Here is a 16657-nt window from a genome sequence, read left to right on the forward strand (position 1 = left end):
CTCTTGGGGCAGGAGGGGATCTCTGTGTGCACCCTGGTTGGTCTTTACCTCCTGCTAGCCAGAGCAGTGGCAACAAGAGTGCGCTGAGCCTCACCCTCTCCCTTTGTGTGCCTCTTAGATCGCTCCTTTGAATCGGAAATAAACTACAATAATCCACTGGGAACTGGGGGGCGCCTGGCCATTAGCTTTGCCATGCTGCTGAGGGCACTCTGGAAAGGCACGCACCATGCTTTCCAGCCTTCCAAGCTGAAGGTAAGGCACCCTTTAAAGCCTTATGTAGGTTAAGAGGATGAGCTGCTTTGGAGCAGCACGAGTGGACAACTGGGAGGCTGTCTGCCTAGAACTTGGTGCTGCAAAAATAATCTACATGCATGAAGTGCCCAACATTCTGTTCGTACTGTAGCATGACCAAGCAGAGTTTATGATGAGGCTATCTATGTACATTGTAGGCAGAGGTAATTCTTGAGGCTGGGGGTGTCACCAGAGATGGAACAGATGTAATCCCCCATCCCAATAGTTTCTAGGAGTGTTCTACTTTATTTTCTCCTGTCTGTATGAGTAGTTACCTTTTTTGGGTGCTATTTCAGTGAGGGCAATACTGCCCCTATCTCTGGCACTGGACAGTCTGGCACACATGGATGAGGATCCTACAACAGCTGCAGCCAGTATGAGGACAGAGTGCCTCAAGATACATGGTACCCACCTAGGATTCCTTGCAATATATAAGCCTTCCCACCCCTGCACCCTGACATCATAATAAATGGGAAAGAGTAATGAGAAATTGTGCAGATTTACTTACGTTCAGTGTTCCCTCTAACAGGAATTCCCAGATGTTGTTGACTGCAACTCCCACAACCCCCAGGCAAAAGCCATTGCTGCCGGGGATTCTGGGAATTGTAGTCAACAACATCTGGGAATCCCTGTTAGAGAGAACACTGCTTATATTGGTGTGTGTTTGAGGTTGAAAAGCACTTTGGATTCCTAGATGCTTAAGCAGTAATCTTCTGGGATTTTTCCATCCTTGATCTAGGCTGTCGACATCCCTGAAGCCATTTACTCTGGTGGCACTTGCCTTCCCCTGCAGCCCAAAGTTTGCTTACTATATTTTTATATCTAAGCTCCCTTCTGACATGGAATTCAAGGCAGTGCACATGAGATTCTCAGATGGTCTCTCATCAAAGTATTGACTAGACTTAAGCAAAAGCTTCAGCACAGTTCCTGCTTCATATGTCCTCTGACAATCCTGTGTCAAGTTCCTCCAAGCACATTTTCATCTTGCTAGGCATTTCTCCTCATGCCAACTTTGGTAGGCAGGTAGAGGTTTATGTGTATGTGTATTCATGTTCCCACTAGCAAGGCCATATAGCCAGATTGCTCATTACACTCAACTCTTCCTGCAGGCAATTGTGGCCAGCAAGGCCAGTCAGTTCACAGGCTATGCTCAACACGATGCCCAGGAATTCATGGCTTTTCTGCTGGATGGGCTCCATGAGGATCTGAATCGCATTCAGAACAAGCCCTATACAGAAACGGTGGACTCGGATGGGCGACCTGATGAGGTGAACCTTTTCTTGAGCATGAACTGATGGAAGCAGAGGAAGAGTTAAGCTAGCAAGACAATCACTCACTGCTGCTTTTGTTCTTCCACTGCCAGGTGGTTGCAGAAGAGGCCTGGCAACGACACAAGATGAGGAATGATTCCTTCATTGTGGACCTGTTCCAGGGCCAGTACAAATCCAAGCTGGTGTGCCCTGTGTGCTCAAAGGTAGGATGCCAGGCCCTTTGGGCTCCCTAGCCACTTGCCAGTATCCACTAAGGGATGGACTTTGCCCATGGAGTTAACACTAAGACACACTTTATTGCAGTTCTGCACTGCCTTAGTATGTGTATCTCCATTCAGCTGACTATGGCCTGCTGTTAAGGAACTTGTTGCTCCTTTTCTACTGACATCTTTTACGCAGCTTGGGGGTATTACTGGACCTGGCTCTGCTTTTGGAAGCTCAGGTGGAGGCGGTGGCCAAGGGTACCTTTGCACAGCTTTGGCTAGTGTGCCAGCTGTGTCCCTTTCTTAAGAAGGCAGATCTGGCCACAGTTACCCATGCCTTAGTCATGTCACGGCTGGATTACTGTAATGCGGTCTACGTGGGGCTGCTCTTGAAGAATATCCAGAAACTCCAGCTAGTGCAAAATGCGGTAGCTAGAGTTTTATCTGGAGCTGCCCAGTGGGAGCACATCACACCCATTTTGAAAGAGCTGCACTGGCTACCAGTTTGTTTCCGGGTCCAATTCAAGGTGCTGGTTTTGAACTTTAAAGCTCTTAACGGTTTGGACCCGGGATACCTGAGGGACTGTCTGCTACCAAGGGTTACTGCCTGCTTGATGAGGTCATCTGAGGGGACTCTTCTCCAGGTGCCGACAATGAGGGAGGCTTGGTTGTCTTGCACGTGAGACAGGGCCTTCTCTGTTGCTGCCCCCAGACTCTGGAATGCTCTCCCGGTGGCTATTCGCTCCTCGGTCTCCATCACAGCTTTTAGAAAGAGTGTAAAATCTTGGCTTTTTGACCAGGCATTTATTTGATTCTCTGCTGCTGCTCTTTATACTCTGTATTGCTTTTATGCTTTTGTTTTAAATTTTTAATGAGATTTGTTTTATATTTTTAGCTTAATATTTTAATTGTGTCTTTTTTACCATCTTGTGTTTAAATTTTTGCTGTAAACCCCCTTGGGATTGTTTTAATGAAAGGCGGTATATACATTTAACAATCAATCAATCTTTTGAGGTTGCTCAGTGTGTCATGCCCAGTGAGTTCTGACTGCTAAATCTTGTTGGTTGCAGGTATCCATCACGTTCGATCCCTTCCTCTATTTGCCGGTCCCTCTCCCCCAGAAGCAGAAAGTGCTGACAATCTATTACTTTGCAAAGGAACCCCACAAGAAACCTGTCAAGGTAAGAGTAGCTGCTAGACCCTTCCAGGAATAAGATAGGAAATGACCCTTCCGTTTCCTTCTGTAAGCATCATGCGTTGTAGTTGGTATCGTGAGTGGTCTTGAGCTTCAGAAATGCCTGAAAGTTTCAGACAGGACATACCATTAGAAACTTGCCTTTGAGGGCCAGATTTAATAAGACAGTGCAGATCTCTGTGTTTAAACCCAGGTCTGCCTCAAATCACATAGGAAGCAGGGGTGACAGGTTCACTTTCAAGAACCCAAAGGGGTGTGCAGACGAGGCAAGTGAAACAGTAATTAATTTAATACTCTCTCACCCCCCTTCTCTCACCCCTCTCCTCTTACCTGTGTGAGTTAAGAGGGGAGGGAGAGACGCTCTCTCCTTCCCTCCGTCCCTCCCTCCTCTCTTAACACACACACACACACACACACACACACACACACCTCCCTCCTCTCTTCTCTCTCTCACACACACACACACACACATATATATGCACACACACATATACATACACACACACGTACATACATATATACACATATACATATATATATACACATGCACGCGCGCACACTCTCCCCTCTTTACCTCCTGTAGTTGGTTGCCTAAATTCCTTGTTTCTAACGCCATGCCATGATACTGGAAGAAAAGTGCCTTCATGGAGTTTGGAAGAGAGAGACTGTAGGGAGCTCAGCAGCAGATGTTGAGAGAGTTCAGTTACAGTCACACATGCACATCTTAAAAACTGTGTCAAACAAAACACAACAAACATTTTTTCTGTGACATTTTGTGGTTTGGGGGGTATTTTGTGTATGGGGGGGCATTCCTGAGCACATGGGAGCATAGTACAGTAAACAGTTATAAATTTTTTGCTGTTTCACGGTTTTTCACAGTTCCATTATGGTTAGTAGGTGAGGATCAGAACCTCTGCAAGTAATGAGTTTTACTCGTATAAGTACAACAAATTAAGTATGAAACCATTATGCCCTCCTTCGTCCTATGATATGTGAATTCGCCTTTGTTGGGTCCTGTAATATCTTTTGTGAATCACCGCTGCTGTTAGTACAAAATACTGTGATTTGGTTCAGTGCTGCAGAGAAGTGCATCAGCAACTCTCAGCTTCCACGGGTGCCAAGGAGGGATGTTCATTCCAGCTGCCATCAACTTATTCAAGGCAAAGTTGATGGCTCAAATGTTATATGGGGTACAGTGGGGACCCTATGCTAACTATTCTCTCCTGGAGCGGGTCCAAGCCAGGTTCTTAAGAACATGATTTCTGACCCCCAAATGTATTTCTAATGCCCCTCTGAGATTGGAATCGGACGTTACCTTTATAGAGGCCAGAGCTTGGTATCTAATACTAATAAACTGGGTAAGAATCAACTTATTGCCCTCTAGTCTCCTTCTCTTCTTCTTATTGGATAGGCACTGCTCGAGCTGGTGGAAGAACTGTGTCAGGAAACTCCATACCTATGGTTTTTCACCTGAGGCAGTCCTCTCTGTGGGTTTGTTCAGGGCCAAAGAACTTACTAAACAAAGGATCTGGGATATTGAGTTTCAAAAAGACCTGTTGAGGACATCTAGGTCATTCCACCTGCTCAGTGGCGTGATGAGAACTCACCCAACAGATTATTTGTTCCTCCTTACTTTCCCTAAACATAGATGGGCCTTCTCGAGGGCCCATATGAATGCCCTCCCTTCAGAACTTTTGGCTGGTAGATATAGTAGAATTCCAATCGAGCAGAGATATTCCCCCTGTAAATTTGATGAGATTGAGTCAGTTGCACATGTGCTCCTGCGGTCTTTCTTTTATATAGTTCTTAAGTGAAGGTTAATTGACCCTCTTATATAATCTGCCAGGTTGATCAGACAAATTCTACATCAGATATTTGCCAATAGATGCAAATTCGTCTATCGCACGCAAAGTTGCAAAATTCTGTTCTGCAGTATGGGTTCGTCACACTTTGCTTGCTAATGGTTAGATCCAGTGTACAGTTATGTTATTAATATGCCTGTGTTTAAAATTTTATATTGTGTTAGATGTGATATTGTTCAAAGACTGTAATAAAAACTGAATGACTGTTCAGTGCTGTTCAGTGCTGCATGCCCAGTGCTGTACAGAGCCTAGAACAGGTACAATCCCATTGGGGTTTAATAGTAGGGAAAGGGACCAGGGGCTGCCTGAGCAGATACGTTCAGGATGGAGTCAAGTGACCATGGAGGAGGCGGTGACAGAGCTGAGGCTATTGCCGTTGAGGAATGCCTTTGTGAAAGGAGCAGGTCCCAACAGTGAGACTGGGAGAATTGCTGCCGTGGCTGTATGATATGCCTACCTTAACATGTGCTATTCCCCAACAGTTCCTGGTGAGCATTAGCAAAGAGAACTCCACTGCCATGGAGGTGCTAGATTCCGTGTCCCATAGTATGCGAGTGAATCCCGAGAACCTGCGCCTGGCTGAGGTGAGTGCTGCTTTTATGCAGTGATGACGGCAGTGTGCTGCCCATTGCACATTCCAGTTGGCTTCTTGCGCCTGAATACAGCAGGAGTGGCTCTCTGCTCCGTGTATGTTGTAAACCACCCAGAGACGCAAGTTTTGGGCGGTATGAAAAATAGGTTAAGTAAATAAATAATAATCCTCTCTTGCAATTGTGAGGCTGCAGGCAAGGCTCAAAGCAGGTGAAGCTTTCTGTGCTCTTGATGGATAGGAGGCACTACCTACATTCAGATAACCTCTAGAGCCTTCACTTCTGTGAATGCATTCCCTCTTTTACAGCACACATCTCAGTTAACTTCATCTGGTCATGGCTGCCCAGGTGATAGAAATTTATTACATACAGCTAAGAACTACTAGTCTGGCAGCCTGATAGTGTTTGGCTGATAAGATCAATCAGTGTAAAACTCAGCCCTGCCCCCTCACTCCAGGCTCCTAATCACCTCTGTTGGGTTCCCTAACTCAGAGCCTCCCCAAATTCCCTTGTGTGCCAGCACCACAGGACTCCTGTCCCAGGCTGAGTATGGTATTTCCCTTCAGCCCCATTTCTCACTGGTCACAGCACATCATACTGGGGCTCTCATGCACATGCCTTGTGTATCCACCAAAGCAACAAAATCCCAGAGCAAATGGTGCCTTGTCCAGAACTTTATTTGTGCTAGGGATCACCAAAATAAATCCTGAAATCTGTTTACCAAGACTATATACTGGAATTTACAAAGTAAAGTGCCTCTGAGCATGTGAAGAGTGAATTTCTCTCACTATTGGTATATTACAGCTATCAACTCTTCCTTGCCACAGGCTTACAGTTAAAGATCCAAGATTATAGAGCACCTGGAATGGCTGTGGCATGGGCCTGAACCCAATACCTTTTTCTTAGAAACCAGAGTACTGTGCCCAACTTCTTTGGTAGCATAATGAGAAAAGAACCCAATTCTTGATTTTAACGAAGAAACCTATTTTTGGCTCACCTTCATCCTCTTCCTAGCTACTCTTCACAAAAGTGCTTCCTTCCCCACTGCCACATCTAGCATAATCTTTCTTCCCTCTTCCCTGCAGGTTTTTTTACTTCTTGGCCCCCGCCTAGGACTACATTCTGCCAGGGCTCAGCAAGAGCTGAATCTAGAGTCCTTAAATATTCCCCTTAGCACAGTGGTTCCCAAACTGAGAGCCTCCAGATGTTGCTGAACTACAGATCCCATCAGCCCCAGCCACAAGCTGGGACTGATGGGAGTTGTAGTTCAGCAACATCTGGAGGCTCCCGGTTTGGGAACCACTGCCTTAGTGGGTGAGGCCACTCTGGGAAGAGCATCTTGGTTCCAAGTTCCCTCCCTGACATCTCCAAGATAGGGCTGAGAGAGATTCCTGCCTGCAACCTTGGAGAAGCTGCTGCCAGTCTGTGTAGACAATACTGACCTAGATGGACCTATGGTCTCACCTTGTATGTGGCAGCTTCCTCTGTTTCCTCCCCGCAATATTAAGAACATAAGAATAGGCCTGCTGGATCAGGCCCAAGACCCATCTAGTCCAGCATTCTGTTTCACACAGTGGCCCACCAGATGCCTCTGGGGAGCCCACAGGCAAGAGGTGAGGGCATGCCCCCTCTTGCTGTTGCTCCCCTGCAACTGGTATTCAGAAGCCTCATGTCTCTGAGGCTGGAGGTGGCCTATAGCCACTAGACTAGTAGTCATTGATAGACCTATCATCTATGAATTTGTCTAAGCCCCTTTTAAAGCCATCTAAACTAGTGGCCATTTCCACATCCCATGGAAAGAATTCCATAGATTAATATTCCAGGTTCACCACTGGCACCACCGCCACTCTCATTCTTTCCAGCCTTGTGTTTGTTTCTCCTATCTTTTCTTGACAGATGTGCTGGTCCTTAGAAGGCTTCATTACCACAGCACATTACACTATAGGACTGTTGTATTTCAAGAGTGTCTCTAACTGCAATTAAATCTTGAGTACTGGCAAGCCAAGCCAAGTTCCTAGAAAGTTCACAAGCAGAAAAAAAGTGATGGTCTTTGTCCTGGCACCTGCAGTTTTGTGTATCTGCGGTCAGGCTATATAGACCCAACCTCATTATCCGTGGTTCAAAAAATAGCCAAAATTCACCTATCCGTAGTTCCTGGGTGGCCAGAAATGACTTCTGCTGTCATTTCCAGCCACCATTTTACAGCACAAAGCCATTTCGTGGCTCTCAAAAAAGAAATTCCTTGCGATTTTTGTGTGTAAAATCAGAGGAATTGCAGGTTTGGGGGTTGCATTGCTGGAGAGCACAATGCAGTACTTTATTGCTCTTATTTCTGCCACCTCCCTGCTTTTTTTAGCCCTTTTTTAACCTCAAGTAACCTAACCCCCCAATTCCCATTGACTCAAGGTCTCATTACCCCAGCAGATAATGAGGTCCACCTATATGTCTTGTGTGAAACCAGAGGGGGAAATAGGCTTATCCCATACAGGACCTTACTTTCCTTCTCTTCTTGGGTTGAAGGTAAACAAGAACCGCTTCCACCGCATGTTCCCGCCTTCCCACTCGTTGGACTCTGTCACCCCTACAGACCTTCTGCTGTGCTTTGAGGTGCTTTCTCCAGACTTGGCCAAGGAGCGTGTGGTGGAGCTGCAGGTTCAGCAAGTAAGTGCCAAGAGCCATGCTTGGGCCCTTCACAGAGCTGTGGGGGAGGTTGGCAGCCCTTGAGCAGACAAGAGAGAGATGGACAGCAGTCTCTTAGAACATGCCGATGTCTCGGGTTCAACCTGCTGCCTATCTTATTTCATGAAAGAAGTCTAGATTTCCAGCCAAGGTGGCCATTGCTTCTGCTTTGCCCCAAGTGGTTTCTCTCTTCTCAGCGCCCTCAGGTACCCAGTGGGCCCATCACCAAATGTGCCGCCTGCCAGAAGCAGCAGCAATCGGAGGAGGAAAAGCTGAAGCGCTGCACTCGGTGCTATCGTGTTGGCTACTGCAATGTGTGAGTTGTCTTCTTCTTTTCTTTTTTGATAGAGCCAAGGGCTGTGGGAGAAGGCTTCCTCCAAGGCTAAAAGCGGGGGTGGGGGTGGAGGGTGCATGCAAGTAACCTCCACGTTAAGTACGTTGTCCCCTTCCAGAGGGTGTCAGAGAACACACTGGTCCGACCACAAAGCTTCGTGTCTCCCTGAGAACATTGGCTTCCCCTTCCTCATCAGCGTGCCTGAGTCGCGTCTCACCTATGCACGGCTGGCCCAACTCCTAGAAGGTTATGCCAGGTAAGACAGCTTGATGGCAGCACTCCTGGCTTGAATGGGCAGTGACTGAACGGAGAATGGCTGCAATTGGGCTCATTTCCAGACCTTGACTGGTCTGGGAGTGGCTGTGAGGGAGCTGCATTTCCATCACCTGTGATATGTTCTCTGTTGCAGGCATTGCAGGGCCTGTTCTGACTGTCGGCTTTCTCTCCCTGCCCAGGTACTCTGTCAGTGTGTTTCAGCCACCCTTCCAGGTAGGCAGGATGTCACCTGAACAGGGCTTGCCGCCCCAGCCTCCTGAGAAACAAGAACTTCCTGCCAGGAACAGCTGTGCTACAGCTGTGTCTGCCGCTGCTGACACTACTACTACCACCATGGAGTCAGGAGATGGCACCAAAGCTCCGCACCTCTTTCCAGAACCCCAAGTATCTCCCTCTGCCCCTGAGCTACAGCCAGAGTTGGGGGATACCAGTGCTGTGAGAAGCAAAGTCCCCACAGGAAGAAGCTCCCTCCTAAGCTTGGATTCAGGCTTCTCTGAGCCTTCCTTGGACACCCGGGCCAGGAGCTGTGTGGAAAAGGAGCTGCCTTGTGAGAGAGCTTCCAAGCCTGAAGGTAAGTGACCTGACCTAGACTGGAGGCAAAGTTTTGGGAGCTTTGAGAAGCTGCATTGCAGGGGGGCTCTTTGCAGCTTTTCAGTGCAGCCAGGATTCCAGCATTCCTTAGTGCAAGAGTTCTCAACCTTGGATCTGCAGAGGGACTCTTTTGTTGGACTACAACGCCCATCATCCCCAGGCACAGTGGCCCTTGACAGGGGGCAGAACCGCCATGTAGATACTACTCCAGGAGCTCAGTATAGGCAGAAGATGAATGTCTGTACAGCCCCACCTCTCAAAATACACACAAAATAACCCCAAAGTCAATTAAACGAGACAGCTCTGTGTAGTTGCACTTTGTCTAGTTCCCTGCCCCACAACCCCTAGCCAAAAGTAAAAGGTTGTCTGAGGGACACAGTTGTTCCACATACACCATGTTCTGTTCTTTGACTGGTGAATACTGGCTGAGCAGCAGCACAGCATTGCTGATTAAAAGCAAATGTTATCATGAGGCAGGACCGCACCATTTTGTTTGTGTGGATTCCAAAGACCCCAACTTCTTTGAGGTCTCAAGCGTGCTGAATAGCAGGTGTTCCCTTTCATCCTGAGGCACACCTACACTTAAAAGTGGTGGGGGGGGGACACCATCCCCCAACACAGACCTTTTCTTTATCTTGCTCTCTCGCTTCCCCATTTTTATGAAACAAATCCTCTTCTCCCCCATCTGCTCTCTCCCCATTTTTCATTTTAAAAAATCCTTTCTCACTCTCCCCGCTTTTCATGAAATAGATCCACTTTTGAAAATTATATTTCTTTTTCCCCACTCCTGCACTTTGTGTGACAAATACCTTTTTCTTACTTTTAAAAAATCTTCCCCGCCCTCTTTTATTTAAAGGAACACCTCTTTTATGTCTCTCTCCCTCGTCCCTTTTCATAAATGAAACACTTCTTATTTTTCTTTTGCTCCCTTTCATCAATCAAATCTTCATTGTCTTTGTCTCCCTCCAACTTTCTACAAAGGAAACACTTTTAGTAAGTACATGGCAAGACCCCTGGTTGAATGCGCTAATAGAACAAATTATTTGATGAAATGTTTGTCCACCACTATCATCCTGTGTCCACCATATCAGCAAACTGCAAAAAGAAAGCCTCACATTTGCAGCCGCAGGATTACAGAGGCCCACCATCTTGCTTGGGCCCATCCCATGTTGCAGGCAGCACTTAGATGTTTTGTCTTTCTTCCCTAGCCCTGCCAGCCACAGGTCCTTGCACTGAGAAGGGCCAGGATCGCCAGGTGCATCAGGGGGTGAGTGAACTCGAAACACAAGAATTTCAAGCTCCCTAGATTAGATCACTCGTCCGATAATGCACTGGGAAGGGCCCTTCCTGATGCATTATGGGACAAGTTGGCTCCAAGCACAGGGAATTTAAACTCCTCATATTTGGAGCTCACACACTCCCTTATTCACCCAGCAGATCAGTGACGTGGCATACCAGAGTGCTTCAATAGACCAATTGAGAAAGACTACTGTAATCTTTCTGAGTGGCTAGCTTTTTGTATACTGTGGGACAGGATGGGGAGGCTGAGCAGGGAAAAGAATTGTCTGCTGCTTGTGGTGTTACAGCTGACTGCTCCATCCCCTCCTGCCTGCAGCTGCCATCCCTGGTTACCAGCATCCAACAGAAGGTCTGAGTTCTCACATCACACAGTTCTACATCAACAAGATTGATGCAGCCAACAAAGAACAGAAGCTGGAGGATAAAGGTGAATATTAAAACAAGAGCTTGGTGTTTTGAAAAGAGTGGCCTCTTGAAATCTGGCACTGCCAATGGGAAGGAGCCATGCAGGCTTAGGGAGAGGTTGCCCTCATGGTGCTATGGGTTTATCAAGCCAGTGCAAAGTAGCATTGAGCCCACAGTGGGCAAGTGTGGATGCTGTGACTGGCTATAGTAAGGAGCCAAGCATATCCTGTGCTAAAATCATGAAAACACTGTGACTGCACCAAAGGTTGAAACCTGTGAACTATGCAAACTTGTGAGAGATGTCAGAGTTGTAGAACCATTGGGGAATAGTGACCATAGTGTGAATCCAATTCAGCTTATATGCAAGTAGAGCATTGCCAAGGAAGTCCAACACAGATGCTTTGGACTTCAGAAGAGGGAACTTCTTAAAAATGAGGGGACTGGTAAAAAGGAAGCTGAAAGGGAAAGTCAGGAAGGTCAAATCACTCCAGAAAGCATGGAGCTTATTTAAAACCACAATAATAGGCACTCAGTTGAAATGTATACCCAGAAGGAGGAAAGGTACCACCGAGTTCAGGAGGACACCAGCATGGCTAACAAGTAGAGTCACGGAAGAAGACTTCCTTCAGAACTCAGAACTTCAGAAAAATTTCTGCCCAAATGAAAAGAACAGGAAGGGTCATAAACTCTGGCAAAAGAAATGCAAGGAGACAATAAGGGATGCAAAAAGAGAGTTTGAGGAGCACTATAGCTAGAAGTGTCAAGGGGAATAACAAACTTCTTTAAATACAATCAGAAGCAGAAAACATGCCAGGGAAGTGGTTGGACCCTTAGATGATGAGGGCATAAGGGGGATTATTGAGGATAAGGAGATTGCAGAGAAACTGAATGAGTTCTTTGCATCTGTCTTCATGGCAGAGGATACTGATCACATACCCTTTCTGAGAAGCTCCATTCCAGGCTTGGAGGCTGAAGTACTGGGCCAGTTTAAGGTGATGAGAAAGGATGTTCTAACAACTGTCTTGAAAAACTAAAAATTAACAAATCACCAGGTCCATATGGAATCTACCCAAGAGTTTGGAAGGAACTCAAATGTGAAGTTGCTGAGCTCCTAGCAAAAATATGTAACTTTTCCCTACAAAACAGGCTCTGTACCAGAGGCCTGGAAAGTAGCCAGAGTTGTTCTGATTTTCAAAACGAGATCCAGGGGGATAAGGAAAATTACAGGGCAGTTAGCTTAATTTCTATGCCTGGTAAAATGATGGAAAGTATATTTAAGGACCAAATGGTTAAACACATAGAACAGGTCTTGCTGAAGAAGAACCACCAGCATGGCTTCTGCAAGGGTAAACCTCACTAACTTTTTGGAGTGTCAACAGGCATGTGGATAAAGGTGATCAAGTATACTATGTAAACCAGGACTTCCAAAAAACTTTTGATAAAGCTCCCCACCAAAGGCTCTTGAGTAAACTTAGCAGCCATGGGATAAGGGGACAGGTTCATATGTGGATTGGTAACTGGTTGAAGTACAGGAAACAGAGTAGGAACAAATGGACAGTTTTCTAAATGGAGGGAAGTAAGAAGTGGGGTCCCCCAGGTATCAGTACTGGGACCAGTGCTCTTCAACTTTTTAATAAATGATCTAGACGTTGGGGTAAGCAATGAGCTGACCAAATTTGCAGATGACACTAAACAACTTAGGGTAGTGAAATCCAAAACAGATTGTGAGGAGCTCCAAATGGATCTCTCCAAACTGGGGAATTGGGTGACAAAAATGGCAAATGCAGTTCAGTGTAAGTAAGTGTAAAGTGGTGCATATTGGGGCAAAAACATGCACACCCCAATTTCACATATATGTTGATAGGATCTGAGCTGTTGATGACTGACAGGAAAGAGATCTTGGGGTCATGGTGGACAGCTAGTTGAAAGTGTCAATTCAGTGCACAGCAGCTGTGAAAATGCCAATTCCATGCTAGGGATCACTAGGAAGGGGATTGAAAATAAAACTGCTAATATTCTAATGCCCTTATTAAAATCTATGGTGCAGCCACATTTGGAGTACTGCATACGGTTCTGGTCACCATACCTAAGAAAAGACATTGTACAACTGGAAAAGGTGCAGAAGAGTGTAACCAAGATGCTCAGGGGCCTGGAGCACCTTCCTTATGAGGCAAGGCTTCAGAATTGAGCTTTTTAGTTTGGAAAAGAGGTGACTACGGGAAACATATAGGTATTTTAAAATTATGCATGGAGTAGAGAGAGTAAACAGAAATTTTTCTTCATCTCTCACAACACTAGAACTTGGGGTCATGGCATGAAACTGAAGGCCAGGAAATTTAGGACTGAAAAAAGGAAGTACTTTTTCACACAGCACATAATTAACCTATGCAATTAACCTCAGCTGCTGGGGTCAAGGACATCGCCATGGGTTATCCTCCTCACGTGCTTCTAGGCAGGACTATGTTAATTAGCTAAAAGAACAGAAGCCAAGAGCCCAAGGAGGATAGCCCCGCCCCAGTTCTTTCAGTCCTGCCGTAGCTCCAGGCAGCTCAGTTCCTTCTCTCCACTCCTGTTTTTTCCTGATAGTTTTCTCACTGCTTTACATGCTAAATCACTCTTCCTTCTAACTTCTATTAATTCTACTTCATTAAAAAAACATGCCTGTTTTCAGATTTTCAATGCTTCCTTTCTGATCCATTTTCTTTCCTGATTCCTTGAGCCCTTGTCTTTCCCTCCTTCTGCCCATGGAGCACACAGGGCAGATGAGAATGATACTAGTGCCTAAGAGAAAGAGGCAGAGTGACTTCCCCGCGGCTACCAGAGCCCCGGGATTGCCGCCTCTGAGTGCCTCATTACTGGCTGTAAAAGTGCTGCCCGGCAAGACTACTGACAAAGCTACAACGAGTTTCCTGCCTTTGGGCCATGAAACCTTTGTGTGCAGCAGCCCAGCACCCCTCCAAGAGAAGCAGAGAGAAAGAGGCAGGGGAGATGTCGGAGGAATCATTGCTCCTCCTGGCCTGGCTGAAGAGGGCTGCAGCACATTCTTTTGCCCAGCCTCCTCCCACTGCAGCGGGGATGAGGTCCTGGGCGGCAGGAAGGCCCTCCACAGCAGACAGGCTGTTGGGTGTGGGGTGTGGAGCGGGAAATGGCACCAAAAAAGGAGAGGCTTCTAAGCGCTCTGTTAATGGGCAAACGCTTGCAGCAGTCATTCCAGGGGGTGAGTGAAAGCAGTCCCAGGACAACAACAAAAATGGTGAGATATCTCCTTGTAGGGGGCAACCCCCCACCGGGTCCTTCAGAGCCAAGCCCTAGTCTTCCTAAAACAGTTCCCCCGACTGGCAGGCATGGTTCAAAAATGCCATTACAGACACCATCCAACTTAAGCACCACAAAAGGAGCAGAAAATCAAAGAAGCGCAACAGGTTTCCTCTTCATCTGAGGATTTCTCTCCCCCCCCCCCCCCCAAGATCAGTAATCCATCCCCTAAGAAAGCATATTAGTAAATCATGTTCAGATAAAAGTATAAAAATACACAAATGATAAACGCAAGCAGTCAGAACACTCATCTGACCTTTCAGGTCCAGATCCGGGGGATCCCCCTACAGAAGACCTAGGCCCCTGATAAGTGCCATATTGATTTAGTTTATTATATCCCAGCAGGGCCTGTAATTGATCTGGAGGCTGACACTGAGGCAGCACCTAAGGAGGGAGATGGGGGTAATCAGGACCAGACCATATCCTGGATAAGGAGGAAGGGGAATAGTCGGGGGGAGAGGAGCCAGAGGCTGAAATGCCTAACAGAGACTATTTGTATCTGAGGACTTTAATCCACTTATGTCAAAAGCCATAGCCACTCTCAGGCTACAATCCAAAGTAATATCTGAGTCCTCTTTGGAGCAAAGGGAGACTTAGTTTTTTCTAAGCCAAGACACAGAGACATTCTTTTGCCTATGCCTGATCCTTTTACAGAGGCAATAAAACAGGAATGGCTTCTTGCTGCAACAAATAGGAAGCCAACGGCGGTGGGAAACCGGTTTTATTCCTTTCAGCAAGAACCATCAGACTTATTAAAAATGCAGTTGTACTCCAGCTCATATCAGGTTCTTTGTTGCCCAGGGATGGCGAGGCACCATTAAAGGATCAATCAGATAAACAGGTGGAGTTTGCCTTTAGGAGGGTGCATGGCAACTCCTTTTTGACAACCTGCTGTTCAGCAGCAGCCTCTATGGTCACCAGAGCATCCTTGTTATGGGTGGATTACTTAATGAGTGATCCACTTTCAGACCCTATTAAAATGTGGCAACAATTGGTCAAGATCCAGAAGACACAAGCTTTTGTGGCGGACTCCACACTGGATTCTATCAGATTTTCATCTAGGGCTTCTGCTGCCTCGGTGAAGACATTACCTTCAGCTTTAAAAGCTGGCAGGTGGACTCTACGCATTCTAAAACTAACCTAACAGCACTTCTGTATGATAACATTGACCTATTTGGTTATTTTAACAGCCCTTAAGGACATTTTAGTAGAGTCAAAGGACAAACGCAAAGCACAAACTGCCTTCGGTACCACATAAGCCAGATGGCCCAGGGGTGTACTCTACACCTTTCCACCCACACCAAGGAGGGTATCACAACTTGAGGCACTATCTATTCACAAGTCATTCTGCATATTCTCGCAAGAATCTGTGCGCCTTATTCCAGATCCATTCATACGACTGAAGGTATTATCAGCCTTCCACCAACAACTCACATATCTGCCTTCTTTTTGTCCTCATCCGCAACACCGTTTGCAAAAAGCGTGGCATATGCTGGATGTTAGGCAATGCCTCAAGCAATATATGAAGAGGTCCGCATCCTTCCACACTACTGATAAATTGTTTGTATCTTTCCTACCCACATCCATGGGTAGGGCAGTGACCTCTTCTATCATTGCAAAATGGATCAGTGTGTGCATCACGCGAGCATATGAGACACAGCATCTCTGTCCACCTCCATGTATAATGGCACACTCCACGAGAGCAGCTGCTACATCTTGCTGCTTTTTCAACAAATGCTCCAGTTCATGAAATCTGTAAGGCAGCGACGTGGAAGCATCCTTCAATATTAACTAGACACTACAAAATGGATGCGTACTCCTCAGTGCAGGCAGCATTCAATAGAAGAGTACTGCAGCAGGCAGTTCCCCAGGAGTAGACAAAGGCATTTCCTCCCAGAGTGATGTACAGGGCTGTGGTATGTCCCATGGAGATGTCCTTGACCCCAGCAGCTGAGAATGGAGCATTGGTTCACTTACCGTGAAGGCTTCTTCTGGCTGCTGGAGTCAAGGACATCTCAGCCCACCTAGTTGGGAATGCTTGTCTACTTCTGTGGGAACAGCTGGAACAGTCTTCCCCTTATTGTTGTAATGGTCAAATTGGAAGAAACGTTTATGGAAGACTATAACAATACAGTTGCTACAGAGCTTAAATCAACATACTGAGTCTGATTTTTTTCTATATCCATTACATGTAGCATAGTTGTGCATATAGTTAGCACCTTCTGTTTTTTCCCTTTATATTGTTACCTGTGTATTGGATTTTACCGCTACAAGTGGCATCCTCCCCCCCCCCCCCCCAAACCTTCACTGCCTTGGCCTGAAAGAACTGGATCAGGGCTATTCTCC

At 46.4% G+C, this 16657-nt stretch overlaps 1 protein-coding gene across 3 annotated transcripts in view; it reads left to right on the forward strand.

Annotated features, from left to right (window-relative positions):
- USP19 (ubiquitin specific peptidase 19) overlaps positions 1–16657 on the forward strand; it is a 58839-nt gene that overhangs the window by 30303 nt on the left and 11879 nt on the right. For all 3 annotated transcript variants that reach the window (XM_053300943.1, XM_053300946.1, XM_053300945.1), the window contains exons 12-21: positions 119–252; positions 1401–1559; positions 1655–1765; positions 2836–2946; positions 5305–5406; positions 7933–8073; positions 8289–8407; positions 8544–8681; positions 8881–9272; positions 10908–11018. In XM_053300943.1, the coding sequence (XP_053156918.1) occupies positions 119–252; positions 1401–1559; positions 1655–1765; positions 2836–2946; positions 5305–5406; positions 7933–8073; positions 8289–8407; positions 8544–8681; positions 8881–9272; positions 10908–11018 (1518 nt within the window). The remainder of the gene's footprint in view (positions 1–118; positions 253–1400; positions 1560–1654; positions 1766–2835; positions 2947–5304; positions 5407–7932; positions 8074–8288; positions 8408–8543; positions 8682–8880; positions 9273–10907; positions 11019–16657) is intronic.

The sequence above is a fragment of the Hemicordylus capensis genome, chromosome 2 (assembly GCF_027244095.1).
Source record: "Hemicordylus capensis ecotype Gifberg chromosome 2, rHemCap1.1.pri, whole genome shotgun sequence".
NCBI lineage: Eukaryota > Metazoa > Chordata > Lepidosauria > Squamata > Cordylidae > Hemicordylus > Hemicordylus capensis.